This window comes from Nelumbo lutea, chromosome 7 (genome assembly GCF_056320005.1).
Source record: "Nelumbo lutea isolate HS-2025 chromosome 7, American lotus-T2T, whole genome shotgun sequence".
NCBI lineage: Eukaryota > Viridiplantae > Streptophyta > Magnoliopsida > Proteales > Nelumbonaceae > Nelumbo > Nelumbo lutea.
In genome coordinates this window covers 59,938,780-59,959,584 of record NC_142690.1, presented here as the reverse complement: position 1 = coordinate 59,959,584, position 20,805 = coordinate 59,938,780, and the positions used below count along the sequence as shown (strand labels likewise).

Genomic DNA, 20,805 nt, shown 5'->3' with positions numbered 1-20,805 from the left:
TTGAGAAAAACTTCCACTGATTTAGCCCATGGAACATAGTTCTCCCCATTTAGCTTAATTGAGGTCATTTGTACCCCTAGGTAGTCAGAGGAAATTACTACACTAGGTTTTGGATCATTGTAGTCATCTCCTATTGCTACCATTGTACTCTTTCACAGTTGTCTCTAACTTTACTTCTCAGCTACAAGCTGATTGATGTTGTTCACAGTTTGATATTTCAGCACCTATTGCAGCCTCAAAACACCACAGTGGAAGCACACACTTGTTCTTATTCACACTACTGCTGACTTCACACACTTACGTCCCACATAAGCATCAGCTTACCATTCACTAATCACAAGTAGAGGCCCTCTTACAACCACTCAAGCACCATAACACAGCCAAATCTGCTGTACCCAGTTCAGACTTGGTTAACACACTTAAGAGGGCATTACACAACCACAAGGAGTTCGGCAAGGTCACTGCATTCTACCTTACACCACTCGGCCACTTACAGCAGCCCTAACACCATTCAACAACTTACAGCAGCCCTACACCATTCGGCTACTGCACACGCAGCCCTTCCTAGGGCAACAATGAACCTAGTTCTCTAGGTTCTACTCAATACTAACAACTTCTTGTAGGGTTTCTGCCCAGAAATATTAGTAACACTAGAAGAAGAGAGAATCGACCTTCCTTTGCGAATATCAATCAACTGACCAGAAACGAAGGTGAAGAGTCACGAACAATTCTGAGGTGCTTTACCAACTGACGTAGGTCAGGAGCATGGCTCTGATGCCATGTTTCGACTACTGCTACAGTAGTCCGAAGAAGAAGAAGAAGAAGAAGAAGAGGGTCAGTCGAAAATTTGATGGTTAACCCATCCGGTCAACCCCCTTAACCTATATTAGATTCTAATAATGTTTACAAAGACAGAAATGCCCTTACTTAAGTGTGGGGTAAAGTAACTCTAATAACACTGCCACATAAGCAAGTTACTTAATAAACAAAAGAAGACTAAACTACCCCTATTCAACACATCTTAACAATTTTAAATCCCAATTGGAGGGCTAGGAAGATTTGAGATAGATTGAGAATGTATAGAAAATCAAAGTGTATGAATTCACAAAGTGGTTTAGACAACATATGGATACATACACGATATGCTTAGGTGACATATATACATGTTTTAATGTATGTTTTGGCATATCAAGTACTTAAATGGGAAAAAAAGAAAAGAGAAAAATGTTGAGTTTGGTCTGATTTTAAGTTATTGGGCCCAACTTTGTTTTTATTTTTTATTTATGTTATATAGTTAGGAAGTTATTGGGCCTTAGGCCCATTAGTTTATGTTAAATTTAAGTTTTGACTGTTCAGCTACTTGAAGTAGCCGACCTACTAAGGGTATCATTGTACTTTTCATTCTTTTTATAAAGTATATAAATCAAAGAGGGGTTGGTGGCCAGATCAATTCAATTCTGGTGACATCCCACTCTCTTCCCTTCTTCTCTTCTTTCCCTTGCTGAAACTCTTCATCTTCTTCTTCTTCTTTCTTCACAAAGATCACACTAAAACAACTTTCAGCATCTTCTACTTGGCATCAGAGCAAGCCGAAGGTTTCTTGAGCTACTCCATCGTGCAGCACTAGATCGGCCGACTGCATGGCGATATGAGAGGCTGATTGAAGACCTCAGGTAAGCCCAGTTTTTGGATTTTTTCATGGATCTGTTTTGCCCTGTAGTTGGTCTAAGGTTTCCCATCAAATTCAGGAAGAACTGGAGAAAGGGGAAGAGTTATGTTTTTGTAGGACTCTTCAATTTTGACATAGGAAGTGGCGCCCTAGTTTTTTAGGGTTTCTTGGAGTTTTCTGAAGGGGATGGTCCAAGTCCCACCTGTTTTGGAGGCCTCTAGAGGGAGTGGCTGCTTCTTCTCTCTCTCTTCTCCAGCTCCCGCGGAAAAGGAATCTTTTGTGAGAGGAGCATCTAGGGTACCAGAAGGGTGTCTATGGTGCCTGAAGGAAATTATTTCATATTTCTTCATCTTAAAGTGATTTTCTAACCCTTTTTTGGGGATAATGGAGGATTACGGAGTTGAAAACAAACCGGGGAGTGAAATGGGACAAGGGGGAAGAGGTATCAAGACCTTTTCGAGGATGGGACCATCACTACAGTTAAGTTAGATGATACAAACTATTTAGAATGGTCATAATCTGCAAAGATGTCCATTGGTGCTCGTGGGAAGTTGGGGTATATCACTGGTGAGGAAGTGAAACCTGAAACTAACTACTCCCAGTGGGTACAAGAAAATTATATGGTAATGACTTGGCTGCGCAATTCTATGTTGCCCCATATAAGTAAAAACTTTTTGTGGGCAAATACAGCTAAGGAAATTTGGAATGGGGTTGCAGAGACCTATTCAACAGAGTGAGAATGTTGCTAGGGCCTACCAATTGAGAAACCAGGTTATTGCAACCAGACAGGCAGATAAACCTATTGTTGTTTATTTTTCAGCCCTTAAAACCCTATGGCAGGAGATTGACCATCTGGAGATAGTGGTTTGGGAAAGTAGTAAGGATGCAACAACCTACCAGAAGCTCATAGAGAAGAATAGGGTCTTTGAATTTCTTGTTGGCCTTAATCCCAAGTATGACAGTGCAAGGCAACATATCCTTTCCAGGGATAGTGTTACTCTCTCTCAAGCATATGCCTTTGTATCAGGGGAAGAGAGTAGGAGGAATGTGATGATGAAGAATTCGGGTCTTGAGCAGTCAGCTATGGTTAGTACTGTGAAACCTAAACAGAGTGGAGACAGGGGTGCAAATGAAATCAGGAAGGAAGAAAAGAAGGACCTGATCTATGACTACTATAAGAAGCCTAAACACACGAAAGATACCTGCTGAGAGCTTCACCCTCACCTTTTGCCGAATAGACTCAAAAACAAGAAGGGAAATGTGAACATGGCAGTAACCGGTGACTTACTTGGACCTCCTACTACAGCTACTTTGGAATCTGTTGCAGCTGCTGTAGTGAAGGCCGAACTTGAGAGACATGGGCAGTTACTTAATCAGCGAGAAACAGTCAGACCTAATCCGTTATCAAGTGGACAACTAGGTACAGGTGGATTTGGTGGTGGACATTCTACTTCTTTTGCTCATACAGGTAGTTCACATGCCACTGCAAACTATGTTTCTACTTCAGCCTTAGAGCATATGACCCATATTTCCACTATTTTCTCCTCTTATCAACTCTGCTCTGGCAGAGACAGAGTTTCCATAGCTGATGGATCTCGTGTTCCCATTGCTAGGAAGGGGTCTGTCAAGATAACCGATTCCATTTCCCTACCCTCTGTCCTCCATGTACCCAAATTGAGTAATAACTTGTTATTTGTTAGTAGTTTGACTAAGAACTTGAATTGCTCAATGATTTTTTCTCCTAACCATTGTGTTTTGTAGAATTTGGTTTCAAAGAGTACGATTGGGAGTGGTCCTGAGGTGTATGGAATCTACCTTCTGGATGCGCTTCCCAGTCATCAGAGTCATCATGTCAGTAGGGATTTTGAGTCAGAGTCTATGGGTCAGATTATGCTTTGGCATAATTAGTTGAGACATTTGTCTTTTCCTTCTTTGCGTTTCTTATTACCAAAGTTATTTATGTTAATTTGTCCAACTTAGAGTGTGAATGTTGTTAGCTTGGAAAACATTGTAGGCATTCCTTTAAAGCTAGTAGTAAAAGACGTTCATCTGCTTTTGATGCTATTCATACTGATGTGTGGGGACCATACCACGTTCCTTCTATGGGTGGCTACCGATGCTTTCTTTTATTTGTGGATGATTTTTCTCAGTATTCTTGGATTTACTTGATGAGATCCTGTGATGAGGTGTCATCCTTGGTTCGACAATTTCATCAAATGGTGCTAACACAGTTTGGGGTACGAGTGAAAGTGTTCAGGTCAGGCAATGCCAAGAAATATTTTGAGAAGAACCTTGTTACGTATCTATCAGAGTATGGAGTAATTCATCAGAGCAGTTGTTCTTACACTCCACAGCAAAATGGTGTAGCAAAAAGGAAGAACAAACACATTGTTGAGATCGTAAGGAGCATGATGATAATATCTACTGTTCCAGTTCGATTTCAGGGTGATGTAATTCTCACAACAATCTTTCTAATTAACAGGGTGCCTTCTTGTGTTCTTGGATATAGCAACCCATTCAGCCTTCTTTTTCCTGAGGGGGAAATGTTCCACATTCCTCTCAAGGTGTTTGGTTGTGTTTGCTTTGCTCATGTTCTTGGTCCTCACTGCCCAAAGCTTGATCCGAAGGAGAAGAAGTGTGTTTTTCTTGGGTATGCAGAAAATCAAAAAGGATATTATTGCTATGACCCAGTCTCTGGGAGTCGGTATGTTACTATGGATGTCACATTTCTTCTAGAAGGGTTCTTCTCGGGGGGAGTGTTTTGGGGAAGGAAGTGAGCAATCTATTCCTCTTCTGGTTCCAGTCCCTGTGTCCACATCTGTGTCTGACCCTCTTGTGTCTAATCCTCCTATGTTACCTACTTTACCACCTCTCTTGCATCCTGTTTCTCGGTGCTTCTCACGACAGCCCCTACGACTTCACAGGGAGGTTGATTCCACAATAGAAGAACCCACATCACTTCCTATCGACTCCTTGGAGACTCCAAATTCGGCCAACATTGACTCAAGTATTCCTCTTGCTCCCTCTGATGTTTTAGTTTCTATTGATTCCACTAACCCCATTTCAGATGACCTTGACCTTCCTATTGAACTCAAAAAAGGGAAGAGAAAGTGTACAACTCATTGTATCTCACAGTATCTCTTCTACAGTGGACTTTCTCCTTCTTATCGAGTCTTCCTTTCTTCCCTCGACTTTGTGTCTATACCCAAGGGTCTTAGTGAGGCTCTCTCCAAACCTGAGTGGAAGACAACTATGCAGGAAGAAATGGAAGCTTTAATGAAAAATCAAACGTGGGAGATTGTGGATCTACCAGAGGGTAAGGAGAATGTTGGATGCATATGGGTTTATACAGTTAAATACAAGGCAGATGGAAGTATAGAAAGGTACAAGGCAAAACTAGTTGCAAAAGGGTACACTCAAACCTATGCCATTGATTACTTGGAGACTTTTGCACCAATTGCAAAAATTAATTCTGTTTGGATCCTTCTCTCTCTTGCTACTAAATACTCTTGGCCCCTTTTCCAACTTGATGTGAAAAATGCCTTTCTTAATGGGGACCTGCAAGAAGAAGTATATATAGATCTTCTTGTTGGTTTCTACAGTGATGCTGAAAAAGGAATGGTATGCAGATTGAAGAAGTCTCTTTATGGTTTAAAACAGTCTCCCAGAGCGTGGTTTGACAGGTTCAAAAAAGCCTTGATTGCTTTTGGCTATACTCAGACTCAACCAGACCAAACTTATTTTGTGAAGCGGAGGGGGTCCCTAGTGTCAGTTTTGATAGTTCATGTGGATGACATTGTAATTACAGGAAATGACCTAAGTTAGATTGATAGTTTGAAGAAAAGTCTGCACAAAGAATTTGAAATTAAGGATCTTGGGGAGCTGAAGTATTTCTTGGGCATTGAGATAGCAAGATCAAAGCAAGGAATTTTTATTTCTCAAAGGAAGTATGTTCTGGACCTTTTACAAGAGACAGGGAAACTTGAAACAAAGGCAGCTAGTACTCCTATTGATTAGAATCATAGAATTAATGGATCAAAATGTGAGATGGTGAAGGATATTGGGAGATATCAGAGACTAGTGGGGTGGTTGTTATATTTATGTATGACAAGACTAGACATCTCTTATGCAATGAGTGTGGTGAGCCAATACATGCATGTCCCACGAGTCCAACATTGGGAGGCTGTTGACAGGATTCTTGCTTATCTTAAGGGACACCCAGGTAGAGGCATACTATTTGCTGACCATGGACAATTTAAGCTAGAGGCTTACACAAGTGTTGATTAGGTAGGATGCCTAGATGACAGGAGATCTACATCAAGAGTTTGCACCTCTGTTGGAGGCAATCTAGTTTGTGGAAAAGTAAGAAACAAACAATTGTGGTGAGGTCAATTGCAAAAGCTGAATACAGAGCCATGGCACATGGAGTTTCCGAGCTCCTCTGGATCCGTTTCTTGTTAGGAGAAATTGGTATTGAGGTAGAAGAACCTATGATGTTGTACTGCAATAATCAGGTAGCAATTAACATTGCACACAACCTATTTCAGCATGACAGGACAAAGCACATTGAAGTGGACAAACATTTCATAAGAGAAAGGGTAACTTCAGGGGAAGTTTGTCTTCCATACATTGATTCTGACTTGCAGCTTGCTGATGTTCTTACAAAAGGTGTTGCAAGAAACAAACTAGAGCATGATCTACACAAGTTGGAAATGTGTGACATTTACTTCCAACTTGAGGAGAGTGTTGAGTTTGGGCCGATTTTAAGTTATTGGGCCCAACTTTATTTTTATTTTTTATTTATGTTATTTAGTTAGGAAGTTATTGGGCCTTAGGCCCATTAGTTTATGTTAAGTTTAAGTTGTGACTGTTCAGCTACTTAAAGTAGCTGAACTACTAAGGGTATCATTGTACTTTTCACTCTTTTTATAAAGTATATAAATCGAAGAGGGGTTGGCGGCCAGATCTATTCAATTCTGGCGACATCCCACTCTCTTCTCTTCTTGTTCTCTTCTTTCTCTCGCTGAAACTCTTCATCTTCTTCTTCTTTCTTCACAAAGATCACACTAAAACAACTTTCAGCATCTTCTACTAAAAAGTAAGTATATCTAAGCAGACAAAGCTTCTCTACATGATCGATCTATTTCTGCCATCATGGATGAATTATGGAGCCAATCAAGATCTTCCATCTATGATACGAGAATACCTGCCCTGTACAAGGGTATCATATTATGTTGGATACATCAATTTTTACAGTAAATTCCATATCCACCACCTTGTCCAGCCATATCTGGGTAACATAGCAATCAGCCAGATTAAGAAACCCTCTGGATTGGCCATGCATTCCCTCCCTATTCCAGTTAAGCCTATAGCACTCGAGCTTTCCCTAAATCATAGTAGCTTTGTTAAGTCTTAGTTTTGTAATTAAAATTGAGCCCATAAGAAAGAACTTATTTCGACATGGGGCAAAGGTTTTTGAACTGAAACTTGCCCCATGAAAAGAAAGGGACAAGGAAACAGATGGCCCCCTTTAGGCCACCATCCACATTTAAGGGCTGTTTGACAACAGTCGAAGTGGCAGAACTGAATGACTAATTGTTATTAAATGGCACCTTAGACTTCCTTTATTAGGTTACTCAGATATATTTTGTAAAATATGTACATGGGTGTAGATATGTTACAAGCAAAGTCTTGACATCAACTATGTGATTCTGTAACCAGGTCTGCAATCAAATCAAGCTCTAATCAAATAGTTCGAGCTTGAGTTTGATTCTAATCAAGTTCGAATTGATTGAATCTTGAGGTAAGCTCGATTAATTATTCGAACTCGAGCCCGACTAATAAAAAATTTGGCTCGAAGGCTTGCAAGCCTGGCTCAATTAATAAATACATGTACATTTTTATATTCTATATAATATAAGAATATACCATATATTATAAAATATAAAAATATTCATTTTCGAGCTTTCGAGCCAAACTCAAGCTCATCGAATCTCTAACCAAACTGAGCTCGAACCATGAAATAGAGTTCGAATCGAACTCGAACTTGAGCTTAATAGTATTTTAGTTGAACTGAGCCAAGACATATAGAAGTTCAGCTCAGCTTGCCTCGATTGCTCCCCTATCTATAATTGGAAATTCAAATTTTCCATTAACATATTACAAACACAGAGGATATTCTCTAAGAAAACAATATGTTACAAAAAAATGTTACAATAGCAATTGCAACCTTTTGTTAGACTTTATTTTGGACTTATAATGAATATGATATGTTTCTTCATCTTTGACATGGTACCAAATAAGAAACCAATTACAAATGTTTATGCAGTCCTTATCTGCACAAGTGCATACTTGAACCTCATATTGCTAACATAATCAAGGGGTTTCATACCTTTACCCTTTCAAGAGAAAGTTGTGGATGAGATTCTTGCAGATCTGATACGTCCAATCCTTCTTCTTTCAATATATCAATGGATGGTCTCCATTTTATATGATTAATTTCATTAGTTCTGTTGATGCAGGACTCTATTTCTGATTTGTATTTCTCAACCCAAGCAGCAGATGAAGCTATTACAGCTATATCTCCAAAAATATCGATAATAAGGCCAGATAACCTTCAACAAAGCAATGAAGACATTAAAAATTAGAAAAGTTGCTTGGAGAAAATACAGTGTAACATTATAAAGATAAAACATAAACAAGGAGGGTGTATCACAGTTTTTACTAGTGTTATGAGCACATGTTATGCACCTGTGCAAGATAAAAGGTTAAAAACAAAAAACCTAATGCAAATACTCATTTTAATTTTATGATCTGCACAGAAACCAAGGCAAATATCTGCATTATATAGTATAAGATATAAGATAATGTGAACATCTGCAGTGAAAAAACAAAATTTACTCCTATTGATAATGATAAAAGTTAAAACATTTCCTTTTAAACAATGTACTCTTTGACTAAATCATACGCCTACAAGCACGCCATGTGTACAAATTATACCTATGCATAGTTGCAAATGGAAAAAAAAAAAGGTCGTCAAGTATGGAGTTTCCTACACAACCTGCCCTATTTCTGCTACACCTACATGGATGGTTGGCACAGTCAATCTGAGCCATTCATTGGGTGGAGAGATCCTTTGGACTGGCCACCTACTAATAAAAAAAGAATCAATGGTTTCAAGATTTCTTTCTCCCCCAGTTCTCCCCTTGACTCTAAATTGGAATTTTGGGTTTCATAGAGGTTTAAGGGATGATGAATCTGCTTGTGCCTCTGAGCACTTGCTTCTTTTGGATTTTGTTTGTTTGGACCTCTCTAAACCTGATAGAAGAATTTGGACTCTAACTCCTAATGGCTCCTTTACTTGTGCTTCTTATTTCAAGACCCTTTGTGCTGCCCCTCTCTCTCCCTGTCAAAGAAATCTGGGCAAGGCCCATTCCCCCTAAAGTAGATGTTTTCTGCTGGGAAGCCTTTTATGGTCAATATTCAGTAGTATGGATAACCTGCAAAAGAAGAGACTTTTTCTTTGGTTATCCACAAACTGGTGTAATTTGTGTAAAGTGCATAATGAAAACTACCACCACTTGCTTTTATCTTGTGCTTTTGCTTCTAATATTTGGAATCGGGTCTTTATGTTGTTTGGGTGCAGGTGGACCTTGCCCTCTGAAGTAAACTTGCTTTTTGATCCATCTACTTTTGGGCAGCCAACTAAGAGAGGGAAACTAATGTGTAAGTGCATTAAAGCAGCCACTTTGTGGATTATTTGGGATGAAAGGAATGTTAGAATATTCCAAGAAAAGGAAAGAAGCATCAATGAAATAAAGAAGTGTATTTTGACAAGAACAATTCATTGGCTGAAAACTTCAAATCTGTTTAGAGATAACTCCTTTGATGATCTCTAGAAAAGTTGGGCAGAGATGGCCTCCACAGCCCCAAAAAAGAATAGACTATAGGTAGAGTGGAGACCTCCTATAGAGGGTGTGGTAATGCTGAACTTTGATGGTAGTAATCAAGGTAATCCAGGACTTTCGGGTATAGGAAGGGTCTTAAGAGATAAGGATAGCAACATTCTATCATACTTTCAGGTGCTTCTATAGGAGCTGAGATACTGGTTGTGGTACAAAGAATACAGGTAGACCTGTTCATGGGTCGGGTCGGGCCTGGCCGGGTTCGGGCCAAGTTTGTATATGTATCAACAAAATACACGCAGGCCCGAGACCGAGCCCGGCCCAACCATTGGGCCTAAGTCTTGAGCCCGAGCCCGAGCCCGACCCTCATATAAAGCCCAAGGCCCGGGCTCGAGCCTGAGCCCAGCCAGAAATTTGAAAACATAAATAATAAACATCTCACTATTACTTGGAAAAAAAAGAGAACAAAGAAAAATTATTGTATATATTTTTTTATTAAATAAAATATATTTTTATTATTAATGTATAGTATCAAGTCAGGCTCGGGCCGAGCCTCATGGCCACTCCCAATCACTTTCTAAGAACCTAGATCCTGAAAAACATAGTAGGAAGGAAAAAAGGTTACACAACAGTTCAATGACTTAGGCTACTTACAGATAACAAATTTGTATTTAGCTTGGGTACATGAAGAGTAGAAGGAACTACCAAGGAATTTGTAGCCTTGATGGATCGGCAGCAATATTGGCACTCCCTACTTTCATATTATCAGACTTCTTTTGAAACCGAAGAGGAAGAAGCTCAGGATGCAATTTCCAACACTTGCCTTTAGTGTGTTTTGGCTTCTTACAATACTCACAAATAATTTCTTTCTTCCCTAAGCTACTTGGAGTCCCTGTAATTCCCTTGGGTTTCACTCCCATATTAGCAAAGTGATCATTTAGACCAGCCCCTTGAACCTGGACAAGTCTCCTACTTTCTTCACTACTTACCAAGGCATAGGGTTGAGACAGTGAAACACTATCCTTGGATAAGATATTTTGCTTTGTGATGTCATACTCTGGATTCAGCCCTGTCAAAAACTCAAACACCCTATTTCTCTAAACAAGTTTCCTGTAGGCCTCAGCATCATTAGGGGTGTCCCAGGCTACAGCTTCTATCAAATCAATTTCTTGCCATAGTAACTTCAGTATTGAGAAATAAATAGCTAAAGGTTTCTCCCTCTATCTCAAATTCTTCACATCACTCCTCAGCTTGTAAGTCGTGGCCACATTTAATTTCTGGGAATAGGATTCAGCAACACTATCCCAAATTTCCTTTGCTCAATTCATGCACAAATAGTGTTACTAATCTGCAGTTTCATTGAGTTCACAAGCCATCCAATAACAGTATAATTTTCTTGCATCCATTTTTCATATGATGGATCATCTTCCGAGAGAGCCTTTTTGCTCCCGGAGACAAAACCCCATTTGCCTCTACTGCAAATATGAATTTTTACTGGTCGTGACCAAGCCAAATAATTAGTTCCATCTAGAATGACTATGGTCACAGCCAGTAGAGAGTCTACAGAGGCTCCCGGAACTTGTCCGGATTCAGCAACATGCTTGACTTCAACTTCTGAAGGGTTCATCTTCTTAAAATACTTCAAAAATAACTTCTAACAACTTCGAATAACAACAAATGAAGACAGAAGAAAAACTGTGTTGTGACTCAACCTCTATACAACCGTACCAGATACCTGCGTCACACTCGGAACCCGGGAGAAACAGAGAAATCTCATCCACTCCTTGTAGACTTCACAGAACACCAATCCACTTGAATCGATCTTCAAGACAAAGGATGAGAAGACTTTCAGTCACTGAGTGACCAGGTCAAACTCCCTGTGGGGCCCGCAATCAGATTTCTCCAGAAAATTAGGGTTTCAAGCAACACACTTGAATATGTCAAGAGGACTACAAAACCAGTCCCCTTCTCTCCAAAAACCACAAACTACTAGGCTGAAATAGGTTTCTTTAACTATTCATACGATTCAATTCTCCATACACACTGTGTATGGGAAAAAAGATGTGAAAAAAGGAAAAAGTCGAGCCTGCTCTGATACCAAGAAGAAAAACAGCCTTTTGAAAAGAAAGGGTTGTTTAAAGTGTTGCAAAAAAATCAAAAGAAAGTAGGAGAAATCAGATTTCAAGAAGAGAGAAGAGGAAGAAGAATGTGGCAACAACTAGGGTTTAGAGAAAGAGAGATTTTCGAACATAACCTCTTCTCTTACACCCCTAATTCTACTTCATTAAGTTAAACTTTAGTAATTTACAGAGAGGCCCCTAGTTGGGCAGAAAATTAAAAAACATAACACAAGAAAGAATAAAAGCCCAAATTAAGTCCCATTGCAGCAAAGAACATAAAAGATAAAAAAAGATAAACAGCCTATGGGCCATTCGGCCCATCTTCTCTACAATATTGTGTATTCAAATATCTGGGGACCTACCACTAACATCGAAGGGTGGTTATAAGTACTTTATCACACTGATTTATGACTTTTCCAGCTATACATGGGTATTTACCATGTGTACTAGAGACGAAGTTCCAAAAATTATAAGGGATTTCCAAAGGATGGTGTTTATGCAATTTCATGTTGAGATCTAGATATTTCAATCAAATAATGCAAAAGAATACTTCCATGGTGATCTCAATAAATTTTTTGCTTCCCATGGATCACTTCATCGGAGCTCATGTGCAAAAACACCACAAAAAAACAATATTGCGAAAAGAAAGAAATAACAAACACATTCTTAAAGTAGCACAAGAGCTAATGTTGCATATGAATATACCTAAATGGTTTTTGGATATATGTTGTAATTATTGTTGCATTTCATCAATTGTATGCCCTACAGAGTATTGAACTATAACCCTTATTAGTTATTGTTGCCTTAATCCCTTTTATTTTCCATTCCTATCCTATGAGAATGTTTGGTTGCCATGCCTATGTTGATGATTTGTATCCTTCTCATGGTAAGTTAGACCCTTGGTCTATCCCATGTATCTTCCTTGGATACCCCTCTTCACAAAAGGGTTACTAGTGATTTGATCCCATTGGTCATAAGTACTTTGGCTCTATGGATGTTTCCTTTTTTTTTGAGTCTGGACCATTCTGTGTTGCTTCTCCTTAAGGAGAGAATAGTATGGAGGAGAAGCAAGTCCATCAACTCTATACTCCTTCCATTCCAAATCCTGCTCCTTTCCATGTCTTCCTACATAAGCGACGTAGAGGTCAACAATGCTATAAAGATGTTGAGTTATTGGATACCGAGCAACCAACATCATCAGAATCACGGGGGGTAAGTCCAACTAAGCCAAGTACCCTTGTTCCTATTGATTCCCCTGCTTCCATTTTAGTTGTGGATGATCTTGATGATCAAAGGCCATCAAGTCATGCCCTACCAAACACCCCATTACCCATTATGTGTCCTATGACCATATTTCTCCCCTTTATTGTGTCTTCCTGCCTATCATTAATAGTATTTTCATACCCAAAAGTGTGGCATAGGCTTTAACTTTCCCCAAATGGACAGATGCTATGAAGGAGAAAATTAATGCCCCCCATAAGAATCATACTAGGGAGTTGGTGGATCCTCCAGAAGGGAAAGACCTAGTTACATGTAAATGGGCATTCATAGTGAAACACAAGGCGAATGGGGCAATACATAGGGATGCAAACGGATCAGATCTGATTCGTATCAGGGTGTGTCCAAATGCGATCCGATAGCACATATCCAAGATTCAATGCAATCGGATCTCACAAATGGGGGTTTCGAATTTGAATCCATTAAGGATATCGAACATTCGAATCTCATCCAATCCAATTCAAATTCTAAAAATTTAAATAAATTAGTAAAAGAAAAAAAATATAACAGTTTATATAAAGAAAATAAAAAATATAAGTATTTTTTCAACTGTTCTCGTCATATATATTAAGATATACATATCTTTTTATAAAAAATTTACAAAGTTACAATATAAACATATTTATAAATAAATATATTAATAAGCATATTAATATATACATGTCTTTTTATAAGTAAACATGTTTATAAATATATACATATATATATATATATATATATATATTTATAATATATATATATACATATATATATAGGATAGGGGTGACCGAATTCAACCTGATTTTCAATTCGATCCTATTTAAAAATCCAACAAAGGGTTATCTGAATCCCGAAAAAAAAAATAGGATCAGTATCAAATCGGATCATGATCTGATTCATTTGCACCTCTAACAGCATAAAGGTACAAAACAAGTTTCGTAGCAAGGGATACACTTAAGTCTATGGTGTTGATTATGATGAGACATTTGCTCCAGTGGCAAAGATGAATTCAATTCAAGTTCCATCATTGGCTATATAGAGATAATGGGTCGAATGGGCCTTAGTTTCTTTATTTTTTCTTTAAGTTATGTTTATGACTTGTGTTAGTAGGTAGTGGGCCTTAGTTATGGGCCTATTTTTTCGTGTTTTTTCTTGTTGTCCTTAGTGATGAATGCCCTACTAAGGGCACTCATGTAATTGTCCTTATTTTTACAACAAAATACTAAAAGAGATTGTTGCGGCTGAAGAGAGGTTTGAACTCTCTCTCTCTCTCTCTCTCTCTCTCTCTCTCTCTCTCTCTCTTCTCCCTTCCCTTTCTTCCATCTTCTTCCTCCTTTACTTTCCTCTCGCCCATCTTCTTCTCTTCTACTTTTTTTCTTTATTTCAGATTATTGCAGATGGGATTTTAGAGTGGTGGTCCGACCTTCTCTTCTCTTCTTAATCTCATACATAGGTTGTATGGAGAGTTGATTGGTTAATTGATTAACAAATGTTCAGCCCAGTTAGAGGAGGCTTTTGGAGAAGATTGCAGTGCTGGTTTCGGGCCCAAGGCAGGTTCTTGGAGGGTTTCCCGAAAACCCTAGCTAACTAGAGAACCTTTTGATTACGAGGTATAGAGGGAGTCTGGAAGTGGTGCTTGGGGATAGAATAGAAGCATTCTAACCATCTTTCAGATCAATCCAAGTTGGAGAAGTTTCTGAAGCCTCTGGTAGGAGCAGCCAGACTTTCTCCCTTTCTCCCATTTTGACAGGTTCAGTGAAAACCCTAATTTGGCTGTTTGAAGCGCAATTTTTTACTTAGGACAGTAAGTCTTGACTAGTAACACCCTATTTTGATTTTTGTTTATCTCCATTTTGGCCAATGGAGCAAACTGAAGGTGAGATGAAACTCTCCATCGATTCCGGGTTTGGTCTAGGAGGGCCCGTGGAGACTCTGTTAGGGGCAGTATCCTCAGTAAAGTTGGATGTAGCCAATTTTTTAGCTTGGTCTCATTCAATAAAGATTCATGTTCGCAATAGAGGGAAATGGGGGTCCTGTTTTTTGAAAGGTAAGAGAGAATTTTATTACAAAATAAAAAACAGGTAGACTGTTGGTGACACCCCATTACAATCAAGCATCCATAGTGCCCATCTATAATCAAACAAACAAAAACACTTCATATAACACTAAACTGATGCATATTGCAAGCTTGAATCTCAAGAATGTCCCTGAAATTCTCTGTAAAACCTGAATAGCTAAATTGCTCATACTCTTGACGGGAGAGAACCCAATCAGTGGAAGTTTGTTGATTGAAGCCACAAGATCTTCAATGTTTCTTTCTTTTCCATCAAATAACCTCACATTTCTCTCCCCCCACAGAGACCAACACACTGCAAAGGGGATACAGCTCCAAATTATTTTTGCTCTCTTTCCTCCTCTGAACTTTGGCCAGCCTAAAAAGAGTCCAGCTACTGATGATGATTGGAATATGGAAAACCCAAATAGGAAGAAATATAGTTTCCAAATGAAGTTTTCTAGTTAAGACTTGACAAATAGGTGGAGAGCGGTTTCTTCTTCAAATTTGCATAGATAACAGTTGGTGGCCAGACTAAAACCTCTATTCTTCAGGTGATCCATTGTGAGAACATTATCCATTGCAGCCAGCTAAGCAAAGACTTCTACTCTTGGAGGAACTAGGTTTCCCCAGATCCCTCCAAGCTGGTCTGAAGATGTCTTGTCCATGATGAGAGCCATGTAGAAAGATTTCACTATGAACTTCCCATTTTTACACTCCCTCCACCACAGTCCATCTTCAACTGTTATAGAAATATTGGACTATTCTAACTTTTCCAATAAAAGGATGAATTCCTCCACCTCTTGATGCCTCCTGAACCTAGGACTCCAAATCACCTTATCCGCTCTGACTTCGTGGTAATGGGTTACTAAGACATGAAGTCTTGATTAAAGTTTATTATGCCCTTCCATACACTCACCCTATAGGAATTTGATACCACCCTCGGTTCCCACCCAAATCTCACCACCCCATACTTCCCTACCACCACCCTTTTCCACAAAGACTCCCTTTATTTTTCTAACCCAAACCTTTGTAACCATTTCCCCATTAGGGCTTTTGGCCTACACACCTCACTTAACTAGATGAAATTTCCTAGGTCCCTTAATTTCGGTGGGAAGACTTGATAGCACACATAATGACGGTGATTCTGCCCCCTAAGGAGAGGTATCTTGCTTTCCACCTCTCCAACCTCTCGATAAGAGGTTTCCATGTACTTGTTGACCCATATTTGGCCACAACTGGGAGGCCTAAGTAGAAGAAAGGGCGCTCCCCTACCCTACAATCAAGAATTGCTGCAAATAGGGACATCTCTTCCTGACTAATCTCTCCAACTCCATAAAGAGTACTCTTCTCCAAATTCACCTTCATGCCTGATAGCAACTCAAAATCAACCAGAACTGTTCTTAAATTCAAAACTTGGTCCTCCTCCGCATTTAGGAAAATGAAGGTATCGTTTGCAAATTGTAAATGGGAAATGTTCGGCCCCTCTGACCCAACATTGAAACCTTCTAGCCAGCCCTGTTGTACTCCCCTTTTCGTCAGAAGATTTAGAATTTCCATCACCAGCACAAACAGAAAAGGGGAAAGAGGGTCCCCTTGTCTCAGCCCCCTAGAAGTTTGAAAGAACTCTGAGGATACCCCATTAAGTATCACTGAGAGTAATACAGAAGAGATGCACCCAAATATCCAACTCCTCCATTTCTCTCCAAATCCGATCAGCCTCTAAATTTCTTCCAAGAATCCCCACTCCACATGATTATAAGCCTTTTCTATGTCTAATTTCCATACTAGACCAGGCCTTCTACTTCTCAGCCTTGAGTCTATGCATTCACCTGCCACCATCACCCTATCTAGAATCTATCTTCCCTCCACAAAGGACCTTTGAGTTTCCCCTACTACTTCATGAAGCACTTTTCTCAGCCTATTTGATAACACTTTGGCCAAGAGTTTATAAGGGCTGCAAATTAAGCTGATTGGCCTTATATCCTTTATGTTCACAGCCCCGACTTTCTTCTGTATTACTGTAATGAAGGTTGCATTAGCTTTCCTTTCTACCAATTTGATCTTGCAGAACTCCTTAATCATCTGCATAAAATCGTCCTCCAAAAAGTGCCAACACTGTTTTGTGAAATTAAAATTGAACCTGGAGCTTTGTTTCCATTCATCTTCTTTTAAGGCCTCCCTTACTTCTCCTACCTCTATCTCCCTTTCTAACTAACCAGTTGTTGTCTCACTCAAGACTTTTGATTCAACCTCACCCAAAGATATGCAACACCACTGCCTGCCTAAATACAACTTTTTGTAAAATTCCACCACTAGTCTTTGAATATTTTCCCAATCCTCAGCCACTTCCTCCCCGACCTCTACCCTCGTAATTAGATTTCTCCTCTTTCTCCCACAAGCATAAGCATGGAAGAAGTCTGTATTTTTATCTACCTCTTCTAACCATAAAGCCCTTGATCCCTGCCTCCAACTCACCTCTTCCCTCAACAGCAATCTCTCTAACTCTCTTTCTAGCCCCTCCTCCATTCTAACCTCTCTTGGGTAAATTTCTTTCTCCTCCTCCAGCCTCTCCAGCTTGGCCAACTTCTCCAACACCTCTTTCTTTCTACTTTCTTTACTCCCTAACTCTCCCTTCTTTCTTTCAACTCCTCTTTGAGCAGCTGAAGTTTCCTCATCAACTTTAACCCAACTGATCCCTCTACCTGAAAACCTCTCCACTTCTCTTCTGCCCAAGCCACAAAGTTATGTTGAAGAAGCCAAATGTCCTCAAATATAAAGGGTTTTTTTTATCAATACTCAAATATAAAAGGTTTTGGGTCAAAAACTCCTGCAAAATCTCTTAGAATGATGGGTTTGTGGTCCAATAGTAGAATCTGAAGTGGTTCCTGAACCAAAACTCCCAGCCGATCCACCCACTCTCTAGAAAGCAAAAACCTATCCAGCCATCTAAGGATATCTGGATATTGGCCATTTGACCAATGTGAATTTCCCCCCATTTAGGGGGAGATCTAGTAGTTCTTGCTCGTTGATGAAAGCCTCAAATCTCCTCATCCCCACACTGACTCTCCTTTCCCTCCCCACTTTCATCTCACTCCTTACTGTTAGACAGTTTTGTATGCCCTTAGCTTCAATCCATTTTGATGTACTTTTGACATTTAGTGTAAATTAATAAAGTACATGTTTGATTCATGTTGTTTGGTATAATTCTGTGTAAAACCCTAAAACCGGACACTTATAGAAACTTGTGTTAGTTTTAAATGTTCACAGCCATTGGATAAGTCTGGGGAGATTTATCCTGCCAAGGCTGATACTGATGTGCCACCAAGTGTTGGGATGGCTTGTTTCGGCCATCAGGGTAAGACCCAAGGCACATGCAGTATGGAATTGCTTGAACCCTTGAACCGGACCAGATTTCCAGTATTGCCCTAAACCTTGGAGACAGATGGGCAAAACTAGAAAGTTACACCTGACCCCTAGACTCTATTATGACACATCACTAGGTGTCGGATCGGAATGTCTTTGATGTGTCAATCAGTGAGATCCTTAGTGGGGGTCAAAACCTGGACATGTTGGGGCAGTCTGAGAATTCATCTGAGTGAGTGATCATAGTGACGGGATCAGCCCCTTTGTCGGACAATGGTAATGATCGGGAATGCACTCTCTCTGATGGAAACCAAACTGCCGGCAGTTGATTTCAATCGTTGGAATTTTGTTTTGCAAAATTAATATATATATATATATATATATATATATATATATATATGTACGGTTTCAAAAGATTTGCAAAAGGTTTTACTTCCCGGGATCCATGTGAGTAGAGAGTGCGGCACTGTTCCTTGCAGTCGAGGGAGAGGTCTTCTCTTGTCGGGCAGTGCTTGATCATTAAGGGCTGAGAGGTTAAGTGTAAGACCATTTAGGATAATACCTGATGGGCTAATCTTGCACCTGCCCACAGTCCTTGGGTTTTTATAAGATGGCTTGGCCCAGGGACCACTTAATGTAAGTGTTGGGCCCATAGGGTCCATGTGATGGACTCAAGGGGGCCACTGAGTCTTTCAGTGAACTCGACTGGGCCTTGTAATAAAGGCTGGGCCAAACCCATGTGGCTGGTGTGTAGATCAATGCTTGGGTCCCACGCCATACAAAGAAGCCCAACTGGGCAGCAGATTGGAAACTAGTTAAACATTGAACACTTAATGGGCCAAAAGCCCATTTCGAACTAGGCTGATATGATCACCTATTCATGGGGCGAATCTGAGATTAATGTTAGTAAAAGGATTGGGTCTTTAACCTTATCCACTCTAAGAGACCAAATTCAAATTAGATTTGAATCTGGTAACCTTCTGATAAGATCAGGAGTTAGCTAACTTAATCTGCAGATAGGATTAAGATTATCCCCTATCCAAATACTGATTTGGATTGGGATAACTCCCAAAAAATTGGGAGGTTTCTTAATCAAGAAGAAAGAGGAGAAAACCCTAACAGAAATATCAGATTTCGAACTAGGGTTTGTATGCAAGAGATACTTCCTGCGAATAGAGATTTGATCTCTCACAGACTCCAGAGAGAAGAGACACAGTTCAGCCCTCTTCGTCCCTGGATTTCTCCTCCTCCAGCAACCGCCATGCCCTGTTGCAAGATTGGATCTTTGCAGCAGTAGGAAGTCAAGAAATCAGCTCTTGACAACAGTCTTGCAAGAAAGACCAAAAGATTCGGTGTTCAAGGTTTCCAGAGGATTCTTGCGAAAAATCCAGTGTGTAGGATGCACCCTACTGGTTCCGTTCCATCCACAGTTGCGTCATCTTCAGCAGGAGCGGATCTTGGTTTCTTCTTTGGGCGTGAACACCAACTTTGGGAGATATTGTTTCTCCGGATCAGGTATAATCATTCCTGTTTCCTTTTGGTCCAGATCTGGTTTGATTATGGTTCAAGTGGAATCCTTGAATATTGTATTCTAAATTTAGGGAATATGATTCCCAGTTGGAAGAATGTAGGAAATTTCTGAAATTCGCCCACCCATTCCGCACCTTTCATGGCATCCATTAGAAGGATCCTACCATTCTTTCACTTACGACAATGTTGAAATCCCGTCACAAACACCACAGACCCTACCAAAACTGCCATACCCTTAGAGACACATATATGGCTATTGCAGAACGAGTTCTGTGTTACTTGAAGGGAACTCTAGGAAAGGGTATCCTTTTCTCTAAGCATGGACACATTAAGCTAGAAGCTTACACAGATACCGATTGGGTTGGTACTATTGAGGATAGGAGATCTACATTGGGTTATTGTGCCTTGGTTGCAAAGAACATCGCCTCCTGGAGAAATTAGAAACAGCCAAGTCTTAGGCTGAGGTAGAGTACAAGGCAATGGCACATGGATTTTCAGAGTTGTTATGGCTCAAGTCACTTCCGGAAGAAATGGGTATTACACATGATAAGCCCTTAATGCTTTACTGTGATAATCAGGCTACGATCAACATAGCTCACAACCCAATCTAGCATGATAGGACAGAACAAATTGAAGTTGATTGGCAATTTATAAGAGAAAGGTAGCTTCCGGAGAAGTTTTCCTTCCTTTTATTGCCTCAGAGCAACAGTTAGCAAATGATCTGACCAAGGGTGTCCCCAAGGCAAAGTTACAACAGTGTGTGAGTAAGTTGGGCATGATTGATATCTATGCTCAACTTGAAAAGAAGTGTAGAGATGATGGGTTGAATGGGCTTTAGTTTCTTTATTTTTTATGACTTGTGCTAATAGGTATTGGGCCTTAGTTATGGGCCTGTATTTTCTTTTT

General features: G+C 39.8%; 1 protein-coding gene across 11 annotated transcripts in view; it reads right to left on the bottom strand.

Annotated features, from left to right (window-relative positions):
• LOC148846609 (S-adenosyl-L-methionine-dependent methyltransferases superfamily protein) overlaps positions 1-20,805 on the bottom strand; it is a 114,614-nt gene that overhangs the window by 36,177 nt on the left and 57,632 nt on the right. For 8 of the 11 annotated variants that reach the window (XM_088953546.1, XM_088953554.1, XM_088953555.1 and 5 more), the window contains one exon: positions 8,061-8,283. In XM_088953546.1, the coding sequence (XP_088809672.1) occupies positions 8,061-8,283 (223 nt within the window). The remainder of the gene's footprint in view (positions 1-8,060; positions 8,284-20,805) is intronic. The other 3 variants (XM_088953548.1, XM_088953552.1, XM_088953553.1) reach the window with 1 other exon arrangement.